Source organism: Camponotus floridanus, unplaced genomic scaffold (genome assembly GCF_003227725.1).
Source record: "Camponotus floridanus strain SB8 unplaced genomic scaffold, Cflo_v7.5 scaffold104, whole genome shotgun sequence".
In the NCBI taxonomy this organism is placed as follows: Eukaryota; Metazoa; Arthropoda; class Insecta; order Hymenoptera; family Formicidae; genus Camponotus; species Camponotus floridanus.
This window is the reverse complement of record NW_020229220.1, coordinates 435,772-455,645: the sequence shown is the minus strand read 5'-3', so window position 1 is coordinate 455,645 and position 19,874 is coordinate 435,772. Positions and strand designations below refer to the sequence as shown.

The 19,874-nt window shown below is 33.5% G+C and overlaps 1 protein-coding gene across 2 annotated transcripts; it reads left to right on the top strand.

Annotated features, from left to right (window-relative positions):
* The first annotated feature begins 11,970 nt into the window (after window positions 1-11,970).
* Window positions 11,971-19,348, top strand: LOC112638800. 2 transcript variants are annotated; one of them, XM_025411097.1, is made up of 7 exons: window positions 11,971-12,393; window positions 12,745-12,899; window positions 15,655-15,867; window positions 15,935-17,146; window positions 17,230-17,290; window positions 17,391-17,715; window positions 18,426-19,348. In XM_025411097.1, exons 3-6 carry the CDS (start codon window positions 15,817-15,819, stop codon window positions 17,678-17,680), a joined length of 1,614 nt encoding a protein of 537 aa, XP_025266882.1. In that variant the 5' UTR covers window positions 11,971-12,393; window positions 12,745-12,899; window positions 15,655-15,816; the 3' UTR covers window positions 17,681-17,715; window positions 18,426-19,348. The 2 variants fall into 2 exon arrangements, with proteins under 2 accessions (XP_025266882.1, XP_025266880.1); XM_025411095.1 differs by lacking the exon at window positions 18,426-19,348 and adding an exon at window positions 17,835-18,032.
* Window positions 19,349-19,874: the final 526 nt, after the last annotated feature.

The window sequence follows — 19,874 nt, the reverse complement described above, 5'->3', positions numbered from 1 at the left end:
TAATGTTCCAGTTAAGGCCTGACATACTTTTCCATCTATCATTGTTAAAATCATTTTATGTTTCAGTTCGTAGTAACCCGTGCCAGTATCTATAATAGTAGGAATTTTTTATTTGATTAACTTCAAATATTTTTTTTTTTTATTCGGAAGCATATTCAAATTTAATGGGTCGACAATACTTTGTTAATGATGGGCGAGGATTTTTCCATAGCTCTTTCCATTCAAATGAAATGTTAATTTCTAAACGTAAAGGAACCATGAAAATCATGAAAATACTTTCATCTGATAATGTTTCATCAGCAAACTTTTATTTATATTTTGTATGTCCTGATGCTTCATCACATCCCCATTTTGTTATCAACCGTAATGACATTTTTTCTTGTACAGCAAGTGGAAGTTCAACATTTAGAATTAATAATATGCAATTAACAGTGTGATCTAACAGTTGCTGTAAGTTAACTTTGTAACGGAATACCTTTCCCGATGCCGCGGATCGGCTCGCCGGAGTCAGGGTTCGGAAGAAGGGGAGGCTCAGGCTCACAAAGAAGCGCAGGAAGCATGTAATACATAATAAATATTTCAAACGTTTTAGAGAATACCACACGCGAAAACATTGTAGAAGTGCAAGAAATGAAGATATTATTAAAAAGCTATTAATTTCATCTGATCTCTATATAAGTAGTCAACGGAATCAATGGAAACATTCTTCGAAAGATATTGACATCGAAGCTCAACAATTACTGTTAGATAAAACGTGAAAATAACACTGTTCTATAAGGGGATTATAAGGGAAGTATAACTATTCGCGCGAATAATCAGTGACCTTAAATTATTATAACATATTTACAATTAAAGACCATAAAAATATTTATTCCTATGCTGTGTTAATCGGTTCGTAACGATTCATTTATCATTTATTCATATACATAATATTTTTATTGTTTATGGCAGTCATATTCAATTTATTATATAGTTAATTTTGTAATTTTAATAATAGATTTATAATCTGTAACATCAAAAACATGTATACACATAATTTGATATAAATCGATTTAATTTCCTATTTTTCAGCTGCCATATTACATCCGCCATTTTGAAAAAAAGCCCAAATTAAAAAATCGGCTTCGATAACTTTATTAGCAATTAAATAAGCTTTAATTTTAAAAAAAGCATTAAAATCGTTAGGAATTGAAGATTGTAGACAATTATGAAATACGATTTCTCATTTCGCTTCACTGTGCGGCGCTTCGAAAATGTAATGAAAATTTCGATCTACTCGTCAGATTCTTGTACAGATTTTATCCTTTTTTCTCTTTTACTCGATTCTCTAAACAACAGCAATATATTCGACAGATTGAGTAATAATCGAGAATGATTAATTTACGAAGACGGAGAATCTCGCTTGCGACAAGCACGGTCGATACGATCGATATTTAGCCGTCGGATGACGGTTTTCTTCTCGGCGTAACGCCTTTTTTTACGCAAATTCTCAACTTTCGGCAATCTCTTAATTTGTTGAAATCTACGCATCGCGACACACTTACTTACGCGACAAATATCACAAAATAGATACAATTCACACTCGTAACGAGCGCGACAAAGATAGCACGATATTCACGTCACGATACGCAGCGGTCACACCCTCACATACACGCTAATTAACGAAGATCGATTACGGGAATGTCTTACGCGGCTTCGACAACTCTTTTCAACAGCACGGATAGTGAACGCAATCCCCGCGATTTATTGCGCACGTGATCGATATACGAGAGCTGGTTCGCTACGCGTTTTACGACACCCCGAATTCCGGAGAGAGACGAACGGTTCTTTATCGATTACAGCCGACGTTACGATCGTCCTTAATGCCTCAGTCGCTTGTCTCCGGTCGCCCGAAATGCATGCGAGCTCGGTACAAAGCCCGAGCGACAACGTGACACGAAAATAGCGACGGCGACAAGACAGCCGGCTTACGGACGGAATCGCGTACGTGACTTTCAATATAGCGATGAGTAATCTCAACGATCCTTGCTCCCGCAGTCAGGGGGATGATCCTCGGCTCATCCTCTCGGTCAGATCTTGATAGCGACACACGACGAACAAGACTCAAATCAACTACACGATATGACCGTCCGCACCAGAGTGAGTCCCTGGATCTCGCGATCGATAGCGGCATCAATTCCTACGCGCAGGAGTGCGCGGCTTCGCGGCCAATAGCGCCGCGACACGCGAGGTATTAATGCACCCCGCGACAACGCCGTATCGGGGGCCGTAACGGCCCCGAATATTCGAAAATCTTGCTGTCGACGACCCGGCTATCGACGGTCCTCCCGAGGATGATCGTCCGTTCTCTATCCTTGGAGAGTAGCGTTATATACCCCCGGTCTACAATAACTGTTTCTTTCCGGCTTTTCTTCCTCTGGCGGTTGGAGCGAATTTCCCTCTCGACTCTGCGCTGTTTTGATGTTCAGGCACTATCTCCGCTCTTGATTAGAAAGCCGAGCGCGCCGGATCGGCTGTTGTAACAATCCCTCTTCTTCTTCTTCCTCAAGATGTTCTCCGGCGGGTTGCCTAACATACAGGATAATAAAAAAAATAACAAAAAATAATTATTAACGAACGCGAAATACCACTACGGCTCGTCTCTCCGGATATTTCGATACGGCTCTTGCAATCTTTCTCTGGTGCGGCCGCTCGGCTCGCGCCCCGTCAAGATTTCCGGGGCAGGTGGACAGCGCGCGTCGGGACGGCAACGTCACAGAATTATTAATTCACAATATTTTAATATTTTAATTTTTCTTTTAAAAAACGTAGACTCAAAAAATACGTTCAAAAAGAAATTTGTACAGGGAAAAAAATGGAATTGTTGAATTAGCAAAGCTACATTTTGTTGCATAAATTTAATATTTATAATTAAGCAGATTTGTTAGTGTAGCGAGAAAATTACTAAAAGCAATTGTCAACATGTTCATAGAACAAACTCAGTTTTAGTATCATTCTAGTAATTCAAATTAGTTAATCTAGAAAACTAATATGAATTTAAAAAATATAATCCAATAATTTTAATAAAACATGATGCTGCAGTTACAAACTATTAACTACTACTAACAGTTATTACAGTATTAAACAGTTGAAAATATATACTTTTTAGCAAAATTACTTTTTATGGTAATTAGGCCTTTTAATGTTTAATGATAACTTCTTTAATCATTATTAGTAAATATATTGTAAAGAATATATTGCAAAGAATATATTGTAAAGAAATTTGTTTTATGTATGAATAATATTTATAATTTTATTTAAAATTTATTACTATTATATTATTAAAAACGATCGACCGTCACTTTCGTTGTTGGCTTGATAAAAAGAAGATAAAAACAGTATATTTATCTTCTTCTACTTTTTCGGAAGCGCCAAGCAAGTAATGCCAGTTTCAAGCAGCTGCCCGCAGCGCATACAAAGAAAAAACCGTGTCTGTTTACGTTCTTAGCGCTCGGTTAGCTTTGGACAGAAGAGCACAGACATATAATCTGCTGTCTTTTTCGCAGTTATAACTTGGGAAGCACATGCGCTGCAGGCAGCGTCTCGAAACCGGCGTCAGTAGCGTCGAGCTTACATGCGATTTTTGCTTTTGTTAAATGCGAAAGTCTTTTGTTTCGTGCGTGGTGATGTTATATACAGCCAAGTGTATAACTTTGTGGAAATATGTGATGTGACGTGGCCGTCCCGTCGCGTCTATCCGCCCCGGCAATTTTGACGGGGCGCGGCGGGAGCCGAGTGGCCGCGCCAAAGGTCAAGAAAGAGAGAGAGCTACCGTACTCCCCGGAGAGACGAGCGAATTGGTATAGTTGCGTATAATAGTAATTGTTTTTTTTTGTATTTTTTATTTTGTATCGAGTCCGGATCGAGGCACCTCATCACCGAAGAACAGGAGAGAACAGCATCGCCTCTCCGCGACAGCTAAAAACGACGGTTAAAAACGACAGCCGAGGGAAATTCATAAGAGCCGAGGATCCTGGCCCAGAGAGCCCTGCATTGTGAACCCGGGCAGGGGAGAGCAGCATCGCCTCTCCACGACCGCCGGAAGCGACAGCCGTTGCGACAGCCATCCTCCAGGAGAGGATAAGTCCGTGAAGGACCTCACCCGGGCCATACAAGGGCCCGCGACAGCATTCAGATTTGGCGCTATTTCGCGCGGGGCGCGATAATGCCTCGCGTGGCGCACGAGGCACCAGGACCTCGCGCGTGTCGGCCGCTAATTGGCCGGGGGTCCGCGCATCCCCCTGCGCGGCCAACGATCCCGCCATCGACCCTGGATCGCGAGATCCAGGGCGCACTTTTGTCGCGGCCGCTCGACTGAAACAGTCAGAAGCATTAGTCGGATTGTTTTGTGCGCTTGTGAACCTCGCTGACGAGACGAAACACCGAGGACGAGGCCGAGGATCATCCCCGCAGGCAGGAGGAGCTCCATCGGTGAGGTTGCCCACGAATTATTGTGCACCGCGTAATTAATTGTGTCCGCTTGCCGGCCGTTCTATCGCCGTCGCCATTGCGGCGTTTATCGCGACCGCTCGAGCCTTCTGCTGAGTCGGTCGATTTTGGGCATTTCGGGCGACAGGAGACAAGTGGCTGAGGAAGCGCGGACACTGGCGACGGAAGTGCATATCGTAGGGTAATTCTCGTCTCTCTCCGGGTGTCAGGGTGCGTAATACGCGTAGCATTCGACCGTTGGGTATCGACCGCGTGCGTCGTAAATCGCGAGCGATGCGTAGTTCGCACGGGCTGTCGTTTGGTTGTCGAAGCCGCGTTTCGCACCTCTGGAAGAGGTCTCAGAGCGAGTCTGTGGAACGTAATTGGTCGTGATTAATGAGTCCTCGGGTAGTATCATCGTCGTTCGTGAATATTGCGTGAAACTGCGTATTATTGTCGCGTCCATTGTGTGCGTGCGAGTTGATCGTCTCGAAAAAAGAAACTTAATTTCTCGAAATTGTCGCGGTGTGCGGGTATCGCACGATTCCAAGTATCGATATCTGAGGTCAGGAAATTCCTGGCAAATATTGCGGCTAACGAAGGAGGCGCGGTGCGGGACTGTCGCCCGGCCTTCCTTATTGCCTTGAGATCGAGAAGATAATTAATTCTCACGCTGTTGAAGGTATCGGGGGTGTGACACGACATTGTCGCATCGCCCCGATTGCCAGAAAAATTTAAGTTGCGAGCGTCGCAGAAAAAGGCGGAAAAATCTTCGACCGCCGCCGGCTATCGAACTTCGCCGGTATCGTCCGCCAATCGTATGCGAGATCTCTCCTCGCGAAACTAATATCTTTTCGCTTATTGCGTAACTAATCGGCTGTCTTATTTCTGGGTTGTCGACTTCGAGTACGCTCGGAGGAAATTGCGAGATACGCAGTTAATTAGTAAGATCTCCGCGAGGCTGTCGAAGCTGCGAATGATAGGCAGGTACTATCGCTCTCTCTCTCTATCGCGTATTGTACGACCGTTAGCGAGAATTCGAATTACCGAAATTCCGTTATAGAAATTATGGTTCTCAGGAGCTTCGACTTTAGGAAGCCTCCGTAATAGACGCTCTTTGTTAGACCGACTTAGAATATCGCGCGTTTTTCTAGCGTTTCGAGATTTATTGTCAGTTCGTGGCTAGTACATTATTTCTGTTTCCATTCTGTATCGAATTTTATTTCTTTTCTGTTAATACTTTCTTACTCTCTTAATAAATCTGTTATTTTTTTTTATTAAATCTCGCGTTCTTTATTTGGCTGGCGATCATCTGTGATTTCTGTGTTGTCTGTCAATTTAGTAAGCTCGCTCAATCAATTAACTTTTTCTTTCAAACCCCACCCCTCTACCGTTAGGCGAGCTAGCCAGCCCGTGGCGAAGCGGGCTGTCGTATCCTTTCGCGTTTTTCGAAAAATTCGTGAAAACTGGTACGTGAGAGACCGTGCCTGGCGCCCATTTCCGAGATATCGAGACGGCCTTCGCTCCGCCGCGGCTCGCGCGCGGACACCCTCCATCCCTGTCCCGCCGATCGCGAGTACCCCAAAACCCTTGTGTTTTTGACGGCGCTTCCGCTCCCCCGCGAGAATAAAAATTAGAATTGAAAAAGCGTCGCAGTATGAAACAATACGAGTATTACTAGAAGAATGGAATTTTCGCTGAAGAAATTATCAAGGAATTTGAGAGTAAGTAAGGAAGAAATCATTATTTAGATAATACTTTTAAATATACAGAAAAACAATAAATGGTCCAAATACCATAAAAATACGAAATAAAATTAGAAGGCTACGAAACCGTAGCTCAAGGTGTTAGAACGTAAAAAATAAAAGTAATAATAAAAGACTCTAAGTAAGAGGCATAATATATTAATAATCAGTTAGATATAAAATACATACGTACGTTTCGATCTATTCAAGATTCTTTTCAATGCTCAAGAAGTCGTTAGGATATAAACAAAATTGAATTTGAAACGGCTCTGCCGTTCCTGAGCACTGTACGCATGCACGCTCGCGCCAAATTGGCGCCGAGCGCCGCCAATTGAGCACTTCGGCCGAGCCGCGGATTGAGAGCCGCGTACTGAGAATCCCGGCCTTCCCCACTTCGACGCGCATGACTGTGTTGGGGATAGAGCGTGGGGGTATCCAGCCGGATATATAAGGCAGCCGCTCCTATTTCTGTCTTGATTCTCGGGACGCTCGAAGCCACAGGACATTCTCTGGGAATTCGAAGCCTACCGATCTCCTATCCTTGCCTCTGGTCCAGAGCACGGTCGTCACCGTGCCCGGTCGGTTGTAACCGACGTCCAGTGGTATCTCGTCTAATCACGGACACTTACTACTAACTCGGTATAGGGCAGTGCTGCCAGAAATGAACCCCTGCACGCTCGGCACGGTTACGCACACAAAGAAGGGGGACCGTGTACGCTCGGCTACCTTCGGCTCGGCGCTCGGCTACCTTCGGGCGACTTCGGATAGAGTAGAGGAGCGCCAACGTATAATCTACTGTCTCCTTCTCTCTCGTGCTGTAGCTATAGCTAACGTCTCGAGAATCCTATGTTAGCGGTTCGATCTATTTATGAGGTCTCGTGTGAAAACTTGTAAAATTTGCGCGTAAAATTTAATAAATCCTTAATCCTGTCAAAATTTAAATAAATTAATTAAATAAATATTTAATAATAAAGGATGAAAAAAGAATAAATTATAAAAATCCACTCTTGGCCAACGTGTACGTTTTTCTCTTAAGAAATAAATATAATTAATTTTATATATCGCGCATTACATGTGTAATCACTTGATAAAAATAATATATGTATTTTAAACACATGTTTTATACACAATGGACATTAAAAACAATAGGACTTTATGATTTTATTGAGAAATATCTTATATATTTAAAAGGGGAATGTCTTATTTAAAATAATTTAAAAAATACAATTTTATAACGTCAATTGTATAAATACATATTTATAATAAGTATATTTATATTTTTTATTCCTATAATAGAACAATTTTAAAGGTAACTCTTTTGTTATTTTATTGTTTTATTGTTTTCTATTTTATTTTTTTTTAATGAGAAATGAGTATGCCGATCTAATGTTATGTAATATATATCAGAAGCAAATTGACTGGATTTTGCAAATCGTGTGTGTGTGTATACACACACACACACACACATATACATACACAACTTGCATATATACATATACATGCCAGCATATGAATATTTAGATTTAATTTTTATTTGGTTCATATAAATTGATTTAATGCATTTTTGTGCAAAATTTAATTAAGCATTAGTTTTCATACTTTTTCAAAATGAAAGTGTAAACCGATTTTTCTTCCGAATATTTAAATATCCGATTTTTTAAAATACATAAAAACGTGTACATAAAACGTAGTGACGACTTACTTTTTCTTTCTGTCGCGTGTCGCGCATCGCGCGTATTTGTTTTCTGAGATGCGCAATTGTTACTTGTTGCACGTTAAACTGCGTTTCGCTACCAAGCCGCTTGCACGTGCGTGATATCGAGACGATCAAAGAGTTCTCTTCTTCAAACTTTCCACGGTACTTTTTCTCATTTTTCCAATTTCCGTTTTTATTCTTTAAGTTCTTTTCTATATTTTTTTGCTTTTCTTTCCTTCTCTTTCTCTTTACTTACGTCTTTCTTTTCTTTCTTCGTCTTCGTTTTTCTGCAATCTTTGTCACTTCTCTCTTATCTATTTCTCTGTTCTCTATTAATTTTTTAATCAATATGGAAACATGCAATGAACTGAAGAAAAAGTCAAAACAAAAATTCTCGTCAGCTTGGCTTAGCGATGATTGCTATAAATCTTGGATTTGCCAAGTATCCACGGAGAGACACCTCCGATTAGACACAGTACAATTGAACACAACTGACTTTGATTGGCTAATCGTGCTTGATCGTGCTGGTTACCCTAGACATCGGTCGATATGATTGGCTGTGTCTAATCGTACTGTGTCTAATCGGGCAATCCCCTCCACGGATGACACTCTTTATTTTTGTAGTATATGTAATAAAACTTTTTCTTGTTCATCGCGTGTTTGCAGGCATACGGATTCTGCGTGTCATAAAAAAAATAAAGAAAATCTCTAGACTGATGCCAAAAATTCATTAAAAATAGCTAAACGTTTTAGACTGCTATTAATATACTTGCAATTTTTCTCAGAAATTCTTCACAACATTCAGGTATTTTAGCGCATGCAGCGTGTGCAGCTAACGCAGCAGAATGACAAGGACATGCAAATGTTAATAAATTTTTGCATTTTGATTCGAGATTTTTTTTAAAAGATAAATGTTTTCCTGATTCGAGATTTTTTTAAAAGATAAATGTTTTCCTGTCATGACAGAAGCATTATCGCATGACAAAGCAATAATATTTACAAATGGAATCTGAATGGAAGTTTAGTCATTTCTAATTCAAAAGCTTTAAATAATTTTTCTGCGCTACAATCTTGGCTTCGATATCAATTAATTTTACTAATTGCATTCGAATATCTAAAGTTTCAGGATTAATATATTTAACGAGAAACGTCATTTATTTTGTTTTCATTATATGAAACGTGTTATCAACAAAAACCAAAAAAATTTCATATTATAAATATTTTTAATTGCATGTTCAGTCTTACATTAGCTGAATAGGGAACTCTTCTGATCTCTGGTACACACGTGTATTAACATTACAATGTATACGCATACACACACACACACACACACACACACACACACACACACACAGGTAAAAAAGGTTTAGAGTCATTAAATACTGTGGGAGCGAACCACGGGGTCCTGATTTTTATCTGTAACACTTTTTAAACTTTGTATACTCATATTATTATGGCCAAAATATTAAATGTTTCATTTGTTCGTTTTTTTCTCTAAATTTCTTAGAAACTAAAATTTTATTTGAAAAATAAAGTTTGGTATCCGTGTTACTCAAAACAGAGTGACTTTTTAGTCCTATGGAATAAAAATTTTACAATTATTGAAATGTTATTTACTATGTGAATGAATTTTTCCACACTAGATATTATATAATTCAGAATTTATTCGAAAAGGAATGAAAAATTCATTGTAATTGTAATTTGAAACATTTATTTATATGAATTGCAAATTTTCTCTATAAATGTGATTAAATATTTATTTTTATAAAAAAATGAAAGGTCACTTCGTAATAGTAATATTATTACTACAGGGTGTATCCCAAAAGTCATGAAATATATTTTTTTGTCGCATCCCTACTGGTCGCAGCGTGTTCGAACCGGTTGGGTGAAGTAGGGGGACCCTTAGCTTCACAGCGCACCAACGGTCAGTCTGCTGCGAGAATCAGAAGAATCAGAATAGCTAATTTAGTGCAACCTTGTTTCAAGACCACGTCACGACGCGCGATGGGGGATACTTTCGAACAACGTTGGGCGATCAAATTTTGCACAAAACTCGACAAAAAAGGGTCATCCGCGTGCGAAAAAACATCGCTACTTGCTGCATCATGACAATGCGTCCAGCCACACGTCTCTGCGCGTCCGTGAGTTTCTGGCGAAGCACAACGTGGTAACGCTGCCACAGCCACCCTACAGTCCCGATCTAGAACTTTTTTTTGTTCCCGAGGATCAAGACCACACTCAAAGGACGCCATTTTGACAGCATTGACGCTATCCAAGCGGCCGTGACAACAGCTTTAAAAGAGATTCCCGTCGAGGCCTTCGAGAGGGCGTACCGGGCATGAGAGAGTCGATGGAAAAAATGTGTAGATGCTCGTGGAAAGTACTTTGAAGAATATTAACAATTTGTACCGATATTGTCAATAAATCTTTTTAAAAAATATATATTTCATGACTTTTGGGACACACCCTGTATTGCTTCAAAGTCTTATTAATTTCGAATGGAATGTCACTCCAAAAAATTTAGAGAATTTATGTTTTACTCAATATAATACATAAATTTATCTCAAATTTATATTAAAAAGGAAATTACATATTACTTTTAAATAATATAGAGAATACTTTCCTCTAAACAAAGATATGTTTTATTTTAATTTATAATTTTACACACAAAATAATGTTTAGTAAAAAAATTGCCTGGTATAAAAAGAACAGTTTCAATATTATTTTTTACATGTTTATAAAAATTTTTTTTTACATTTTTAAAAATTATTTAATTTACAATTTTAAAGTTAACTATATTGTTATAACTATAAATATTGTGCACCACTAATTTAACATTATATGATATGTGAAAATTTGTTCTTTCGAATTTTACATGTTTGTATAAATATATATATTATACATACATATTTGTATATATATATATATATATATATATATATATATATATATATACTTTGAATTATAATAATATTAACCTGCATTTTTGTAAAAGTGATTTGTAAAAGTCTCCGGATTGTTAATCTTAGACTACTAGCAATTTGTCTTAAAAAAATATTCATTATCTACTATTGAAAAATAATGAAAAAAAATAAAATAGCCACCGATATATTAATTATAAACCGATTTAAAAGAGCTTTATGAAGAATAACAAGATGGATTTGCGAAAATTGTAAAAATTTCTCAGATCTGTATTCTTCTAATTTCGACTCTTGATTTATACACAGCCTTTCCCCAATTGGCAAAAGCAGGAATCATCTTCTGTGTCCATCCTGCCACATCTGTGATGTGAAATTGCACTATTAGCAATCATTTTTTTGACCAGCCTGTTACATCTATGATGTGAGGTTGCATTATTAGCAATAATTTTCTGTGTCCAGTCTGCCACATCTATGATGTGAGATTGCACTACTAGCAATTTGTTGCTAAAAATATTTAGCAACTAATATTTGAAAAAAAAATGAAAAAAAATAAAAAGCAGTTACCGATGTATATCAATACATAAAAATAGAAGATATATACATCCAAAAAAATGATATTAGAGTACATAGGCATATACAAAGTGTGTGTGCGTGTGCGTGTGCGTGTGCGTGTGTGTGTGTGTGTGTGTGTGTTCTATATAATCCTCAAAAACTTACCTTTTTAAAAAAAGGGCGCCAAGTTCATGCATTAAATATATCCAACTGTCACACTGTAAAAAAAGTCGGTAAATTTACACAAATAATAGACGTAAAAATTACATAAATAATGCAGTAAATACACAAAATCATGTAATTTTAAAAAAGTTATATTATTTTACAGAAATTTTGTAATTTTACAAAAATTATGTAGATTTGTCTATTATTGTGTAAATATATCTTATTTTATATGGAAAATTACATAAATAATATAATATTTCAAATATTTTATGTAATTATCCTAATTTTTGTAATATTACCAAAATATAATGGTAATATCTCGCTGCAGAATATGCGCGATGTGATGGCATTAATGGATTTGTTCTTTTTAGCTGAACTGGCTGTACTAGCTCAGAGTTTATCTTTTCTTCTCCATATAGAAAGGAGAAAGACAAACTCTGAACTAGTGCAGTCAGTTCAGCTAAAAAGAACAGACCTTATATCTCGAGATAGGCGCGCAGCAGCTACTCGTAGTTGATTGTTAGCGATCGCGTAAGCAGCGCTGTCGCATGCGTGTTATAAGTCTGACGTACTAGTAATGAATTGGCTAAACCGTCGAAATGACGATCGGAAAGCTGCCAGTTCGTGTTCGTGCGTGATTGCATATTGCATCAGCCATTAGCCATTGTACTTTCTAGCCCTAAGCATTGTCCGATTGTCCGGATCCCGAAGTGCGTGAATTTTTATATATTTCTGCTGTGAGAGAGAGAACATCCGTATAACATTCATCGAGATTATCGTCTTTGTTCAATTTGCCTAAATCGTTATTGTTTGTTCAATCACGCAATCTTTTGGTCTCACAAGATAGGTAAGTAAAATATTTTAATAATTAGTTTCGAAACATATACATTATAAAGAATAGCTGTTCATTGTAATTTCGTTCAATCTTTATAATATCATTATTTTTTATATTGTAATGTTCAAACAAAAAATTTTTTGCATATATATTTGTAAATTAATAGAATCTTTCATGCTTTTTAAATAAAATTTTATCGTTTTTACATAAATTCAACTTACAATCGTAAAAATTATTTGAAAAATCACAGTTTTACATACATATAATTTTGTATTTTTAATTTTATAAATATTAATTTTTAAATTTGTTAAAATCTAAGTTTGTGCTATGTAATCTGACATATTTTTAACTTAAAATTTGCAGTGATATATAATAAAAGAAAGAGGATTCTTCTAATGACCTTGAGCAGATCATCTCTAACTATTAACTTCGTTCTGTTTATTTCCTCATACAACGTTTTCTAAAGCAACATTCCAAACAGTTGAGTGAGTCTACAAAAAAAATTTACCAAGGACAAGGTAAGATCATAATATGATATGTTTTATTAATTGATTTCAAAACATGTGCAACATACAAATGTTATAATTGTCATTGTAATATCATTCACTTGTGACTTGTGACATTCAGTTTTATTTTCCTTTTTTCAATAATTCTTCATATGAAATATGTTGCAGTTACTACTTTGAAAGGAAATATCCTTATATGAATCCTATCTCAGTCCAGTTTTATTTCTCCTTTCACACAAACTCCTTCCTACACAATTATAAATTTCTTTATTTATTTATTTGAAGATTAAATATTGAACAATGTTCAAATGTGTAATGTGCAACAGTACATTTTCATCCATTCTTTTGTATAACAAGCATCAAATTTTTCATAAAAACATGCCTTATTTAAAAATTATTTGTCTGTTCAAAAACTGTGGGCAACATTTTAATAAATATGTTAATTTTAAAAAACATATTCTTAGATGCCACACCAAAAATTATAAAGAAAGAACATGTGTTACTTATTGTTGCAAAGAAAAAAACTGTAACAATTATTTTACAAATACAGTAGATTTTCATAAACATTTATATAATCATATTAGGCAAAGTAAAATTGGGATTTGTTGTGGATATCGATCTTGTCTTCTAAATAACACAATTTTCAAGACAGTCAATAATTATGCAGTGCACATATGTAGACATCATTCATATAATAATAATGAAAACAATTTTGATAAGCAGTTTATTGTTAATAACGAAGAATTTAATTTTGATGTGAGTAACAATTTCAATCTTGTTTCTCAAGAGATAACTTCAAATCAAGTTTTTGATGATATAGAAAATACTAAAAAAGCTATTTCACAATTATATTTAAATTTGACTGCAAAATATTTTCTAACAGAATTTGCTCTACAAGCTGTAATAGATGGTATGTCATCTATACCGAAACTTATTCATGAACACTTTATTAAGTCTTTAAATGAAAGTGATATTCAAGATGATATAAAAGATAAAATTAAAGATATGTTTCAACACAGTTATTCTTTTTTTGAAAATATTCATAATTCCATTAATGGTAGTCTTCGAAATACGTATTCAAGAAATATATATTTTCAACAAAATTTTCACATTGTGATGCCTGTACAAATTAATTTAGGAATTGATAACAATCACAAACAATGTTTTTATTATTATATTCCAATTATCAAAACTATTAAGGTTTTATTACAAAATTCTGATATTCAACACTTTTGTTTAAATTTATTTCAGATTTATAATAGTAATGCGCTCTTTGATATTAAAGATGGTAGTGTAATAAAAAACAATAATTTCTTTCGTAATAATAAATATACATTACAAATTTTATTGTATCAAGATGCATTTGAAATATGTAATCCTTTGGGTTCAGCCAAAAAAAAATTTAAACTTGTTGGCGTATATATGGTGCTAGGAAATTTACCCCCTTATCTCAGATCAAAAGTTGATAATATACAGCTTGTTATGTTATGCTATGAAAAACATGTAACATTTTTTGGTTGGGAAAAAATAATGGAATATCTTATAAATGATTTAAAATGTTTAGAAAATGGAGGAATAGATATTAATGTTGATAATAAAACAATAAATTTTGTTGGCACTGTTGTTGCTATGTTGGGAGATAATTTAGGAAGCCATCAAATTGGTGGTTTTACCGAAAATTTTAATTCTGAATATTTTTGTCGTTTTTGTGATATAACTCAAAATGAATTCCAATCAAAGTATGCATGTACTAATATAAACAGAAATTCAGATAATTACAATTTGTGTGTCACACAAGCAAAAAATATCATGAAAGCTGTAAAAGGAATAAAAAATGATTCGCCTCTGAATAAACTTAATTATTTTCACATTTGTAATCCAGGATTACCACCCTGCATAGCACATGATCTTTTTGAAGGAATCGTTTCATATGATCTTATATATTGTATAAAATATTTTGTGAAAGAAGGTTGGTTTCCTTATCAATTTCTAAATTATAGATTGCAAAAAATGAAGTTTTTGTACGAAAATGTACGTAATTGTATTCCTCTTATAAGAGATTCAACTAAAATTGCAGGCACTGCAAGTCAAATCAGAAAAATATTATTAATATTTCCCTTAGCAATCTTTGATGTAGTTAAGAATATTAAGGATGATGTTTGGATATTAATGTTATATCTTCGAGAAATATGTTCTTTAATTTGTGCTCCTGCTTTGTCCTTTGGTCAGATTGCGTTATTACAAGAAAAGATAAATGATTACTTATCATTGAGAGTAAAATGTTTTCCAAGTATCAAATTAAGGCCGAAGCATCATTATATTTCTCATTATCCCATTTTAACTACATGTTTTGGTCCATTGAAACACTTATGGACCTTGAGGTTTGAAAGCAAACATAGGTATTTTAAAAACATTGTTAAACATTCCCAAAATTTTAAGAACGTAATTAAATTATTATCACACAAACATCAATTTTTGCAAAATCAATATTTCAATAATAATTATCGTACTTTAGTAATAGCAGATGATGCACAAGAATATATTTCTCAAAACTTTAATGATCAAATTTCTTTCATTATAACAGATTATTTTCATAAAAGAGAAAATGAAAATATAAAGTACATATCCTCACAAGTTACTTTTAAAGGTATAACATATAAAAAAAATATGTGTATCTGTGTAGGTAAAGATTGTTTTGATTATTTCACTCTATGTAAAATTAAATACATTTTGATAAATAACTGCTATACAAACATTTATTTTTTAGGTACCATAACAAAAATTACATATAATCCTGATTTTGGCATATATGAACAGTTCGAATTGAAAGGTCTAGATTGCAATGTAGAGAAAATGTTGTTGTTCCCATACACTTCCTTACTTGCACCACATCCTATCCTGGAAACTAATTTAAATTCTATTCCTGTATATGTCTTCAAGTATGCACCTCTTGATTCATAAATTTGGATCTTCAAATGATGTAAGCAATTTATACTTCAACGTAAATTGTTACATTATGCATGTATATATATGTTTCTTTATTTTAGATGTCGTATCTCTATAAAGTCTGGTCTGCCGATAGAAAAAATAAAATATCACTTATACTTCGTGAATCAGATGATATGCTAACAGATCTTATTACAAAAAGTAATATTAAACTTGGAATTGTTGGTTCTGTTCTTGTCATAGAGAAAGATGGCACAATAATTGATGACAATGAGGTTCTAAAATTTTGTTCCGGTGAAATTTTAATGTTACTACGACCAGAAGAATCCTGGTCTGTACAAAATGAAACTGCAGTTATGTCTTCTGATACTGCTTCACTCACATCTAGTTTAAATGAGGAAACTTTTTCGCCATCAAATTCGCTATCTATTTCATCTCCAATAAATGAAATATCAAATAATAAACAAGTAGAACTTGAATTTTGGATAAATTTTCAAATACCATGGAATAATTTAGAACCAACAGTGCTTAAAGAACTGCAAAATGGAAGTCGCAGCAAATATGTAATAAATGCAGTTGTGAACCGTACCGTTTCTGAAATGAGAAACGTTCAAGAATTTATACCATCCAAAGCGTTTAAAATAATAGCTGAAAAAATTGTTAATAAATACCCACAAACTTTTAAAGATATAAATGAAGATGGTACATGTTTTGGCGATGGATTTCATACCACATATTTAAAACTTCGAGACCGAAATTGTTACTTAAATAGGCCACATATGAAAAGAAGTCTAAGCCAAAGTTTAAATATACCTATAAAAAAACAAAAGAAAGTATTATCCGCTAAAGCAGGATGTAGTAATTGGCAACCAGAAAAATATATTGATACAGAAACAGAGGAAACAATTGAAGAAAAGACTAAATTTCTATGTCAAATAGTTGACGATGATTCATCAAGAAACGATCTTAAAATTCAACACAAAATTAATTCCTATCTTGAAGCTACATATCCTGCGCAAAGATTATTTTTGAACAATGTTCATGAAATACCTAGTATCAAAAATATTAAAACCACGTGGCCGATACTTTTACAAAAAAAATTTATGTTTTGGCATTATGAAAAACTAATGGGACATTCTATAGATCTTCTAAAGGAAGAAATTATAAAAAAACAAGAAAAAATTCTCAATTATGGACAACATAAAAAATATAAAGATATCAATGATTCTAATAATCCAACAGAGATAAAATTGATACAAATTATAATGAGACATTTTAAAGAAGATTTTGAAGGATTATTTAAAACATATCCTGTAAATATTTTCTTTAAATATATTTATTTTGCTTATATGAATGTCATAGACTTAATTAATACTGAATATAACTTATTTAACAGGAAGGAACATCATTGCAGGATATAAAACCACCAACTGTGGCACCATGCATCATAATCATAAGTAATTTCACTATATGTAGTTATACTAAATTTAACTTTAGTAAATTTTTATTGTTATATGTTTGTAATTGCTTTCATTATCGTATATTATATTATTACAGATGACGCAGCATGTCGAATGTTTTATTTATATATAGAAAATGTATTGATTGAGAGGACATTTTGCTTTTATGAAGCTTTGAAAATGTTGATGTCCGTATATTACATTTTCAACATGGAATATCCCATAAATTGTACATGTACTTTAGAATTTTTACAAAAGTACTTTTTAAATATTCATCCACTTGCTGGTTCAAAATCTCGTAGGATATCAACAAAATACAAAGTATTATCACTCTTTAATAAATTAAGAGAAACGTCGAACAAAGAAAATACTGCTACACACAAATAGTGTAGTGTGTATGTACATATGTATGTACAACAACAGTAAGCATTATTATGTTATTTATATCAAATTTGTATTAATGGCATATACACACATTGTATCTTTATGGTACATTTTTATTTCATTTTATAATCTTTATTAATATTTTTATTTCTTTCAGAAAAAGATAAAAATCCTATATATTATAGCATGATATACTTTTCCTATGATATACTTCCTATCCTATGATATACTTTTTAGTTTAGTTTCTAAGAAAAATAAATTTTTAATTTATCATAAATACTGTCAATTGATTGCAAAGGTGTTACATTTCGGATACGTGGTTAAAATGAAGACATTTTTTCATGAAAAAAGAAGATTTTTTTTCTGTGAGTTCTTAAGTTTGGGATTAAATTGCATATAAATATTTACTTTATAATCTGTGTTATTTTTTTTTAGTTTCAGAAAGGGATATTTATGTACATTACGATATGCTATATATGTTACTTTTTAATTTATACTTTCTAATTAGAATAAAATTTAAAAATTTTATTCATTTTATCAAATACTATATAGACTATACAGTCAAAGGAATCATTACGGATACATGGTTTAAATAAAAATTAAGAGATCATTTCCTTACGATTTTTTTCATGAAAAAAGAGGATATTTTTTTTAATTTGTGAGTTCTTAAATAATTCTAGAATTAAATTGAATATAAATATTTACTTTATATCTGTATAATCTGTATTAATATAGTTTTTTGTTTCAGAAACTGATAAAGTTCTATACATTGCGGCATCCTATAAAATATAAAATCCGAAAAAATATACGATATACGAATGTATCAATGAATGAAAGCGTATCCTTATGGATACGCTATAATACCGATTTTAAGTTGAGATCGAAATTTGACTTTATCAGTTGGTTTCTCGCATTCTTTCTATTTATATTATAATTTAACCTATCTATGTAATTTTTCGTAATAAAATACATTCTGCATAGAGCACAATTCATAATTCATGTCATGCGGCAGAACCATGCTGATAAAAAACAACTTCGATTTAAAGCGAAAAAAAAGTTTACGCGCATTTCGGAAATTGCGTGATTTAAGTCAATTTAGCGGGTACATCAGTATTACAACTTCGTGATTTTAGGATTAAATGCAATTTCCAAAGATAATATGTTTAAACGAGAGAAATCTTAAAAAGTTGAGGCAACTCGATTAAACAATATGTTATTATCAACAGGCAATAATTTAGACATAAGATATTTAATATATTACTTACAAAAAGCTCATTGCTTTTCAGATGATTATAAAAGGAGCTTATAATTTAAGATACGTATTGTACTTTTATGCTTTATTAAGTGATCTATAATGAGATTATATTCCAAAGATTTTTGATACAAGTACGTATTTGAGTTTAGATATAACGTGCGATAAAAGTAGGGAGATTTGTAAAGTCCATTTTAGATACATATTGGATTTTTATTTCGAGCAAATTTTGAAAACTGCGTACTTACCACGTTTTTTTTTTTTTAATTTTCCATTTATATTCTGACATGTCAATAACATGATTACTATTTTTTTCTTGCGATGAATATTAAAGAATCAATATTATTTGCGACAATTATAATCCACCACAAAAAAATCGTTAGATACTTTAGACATAGATTTACGATGATATATTTACTAAAAAGAGATTGCATTGTTTTTTTTTTCTTTTTTATAATGCAACATTCGTAATATCGAAACGTTATAAAAAACTTGACATTGTAAATATAAAACTTAACATTTTATAATAAAACAATTATTAATATTGTAGAAAATGATTGAATTATTTTAAAGCATAAATATTTATTTCTCCAGCCATCTAGTGTATATAAATAAATTTATTTGTTATAAGGGGTGTCAATTAAGCTTGACGTTTAAAAATAGGTCGATTTTCAATATTTTTTTTCACGCTGGTATTGACAAAATCAGGCTTTTATATATAGTATATTGTTTCAAAAAATGAAACTTATAAGTTTTTCAATAAATGAAACTTACAAGTAAAATTTATATGTTTTAAGTATGCAAAAGCCTTTGTCATGCCAATATCAGCGTCAAAAAAAAAAAATTGAAAATATATCTATTTTTTCAGCGTCAAGCTTAGTGATACCAGTTAAATAATAATTAAGCAGATTGCAGAAGTGAATTTACATAAAAGTAAAATTAAAA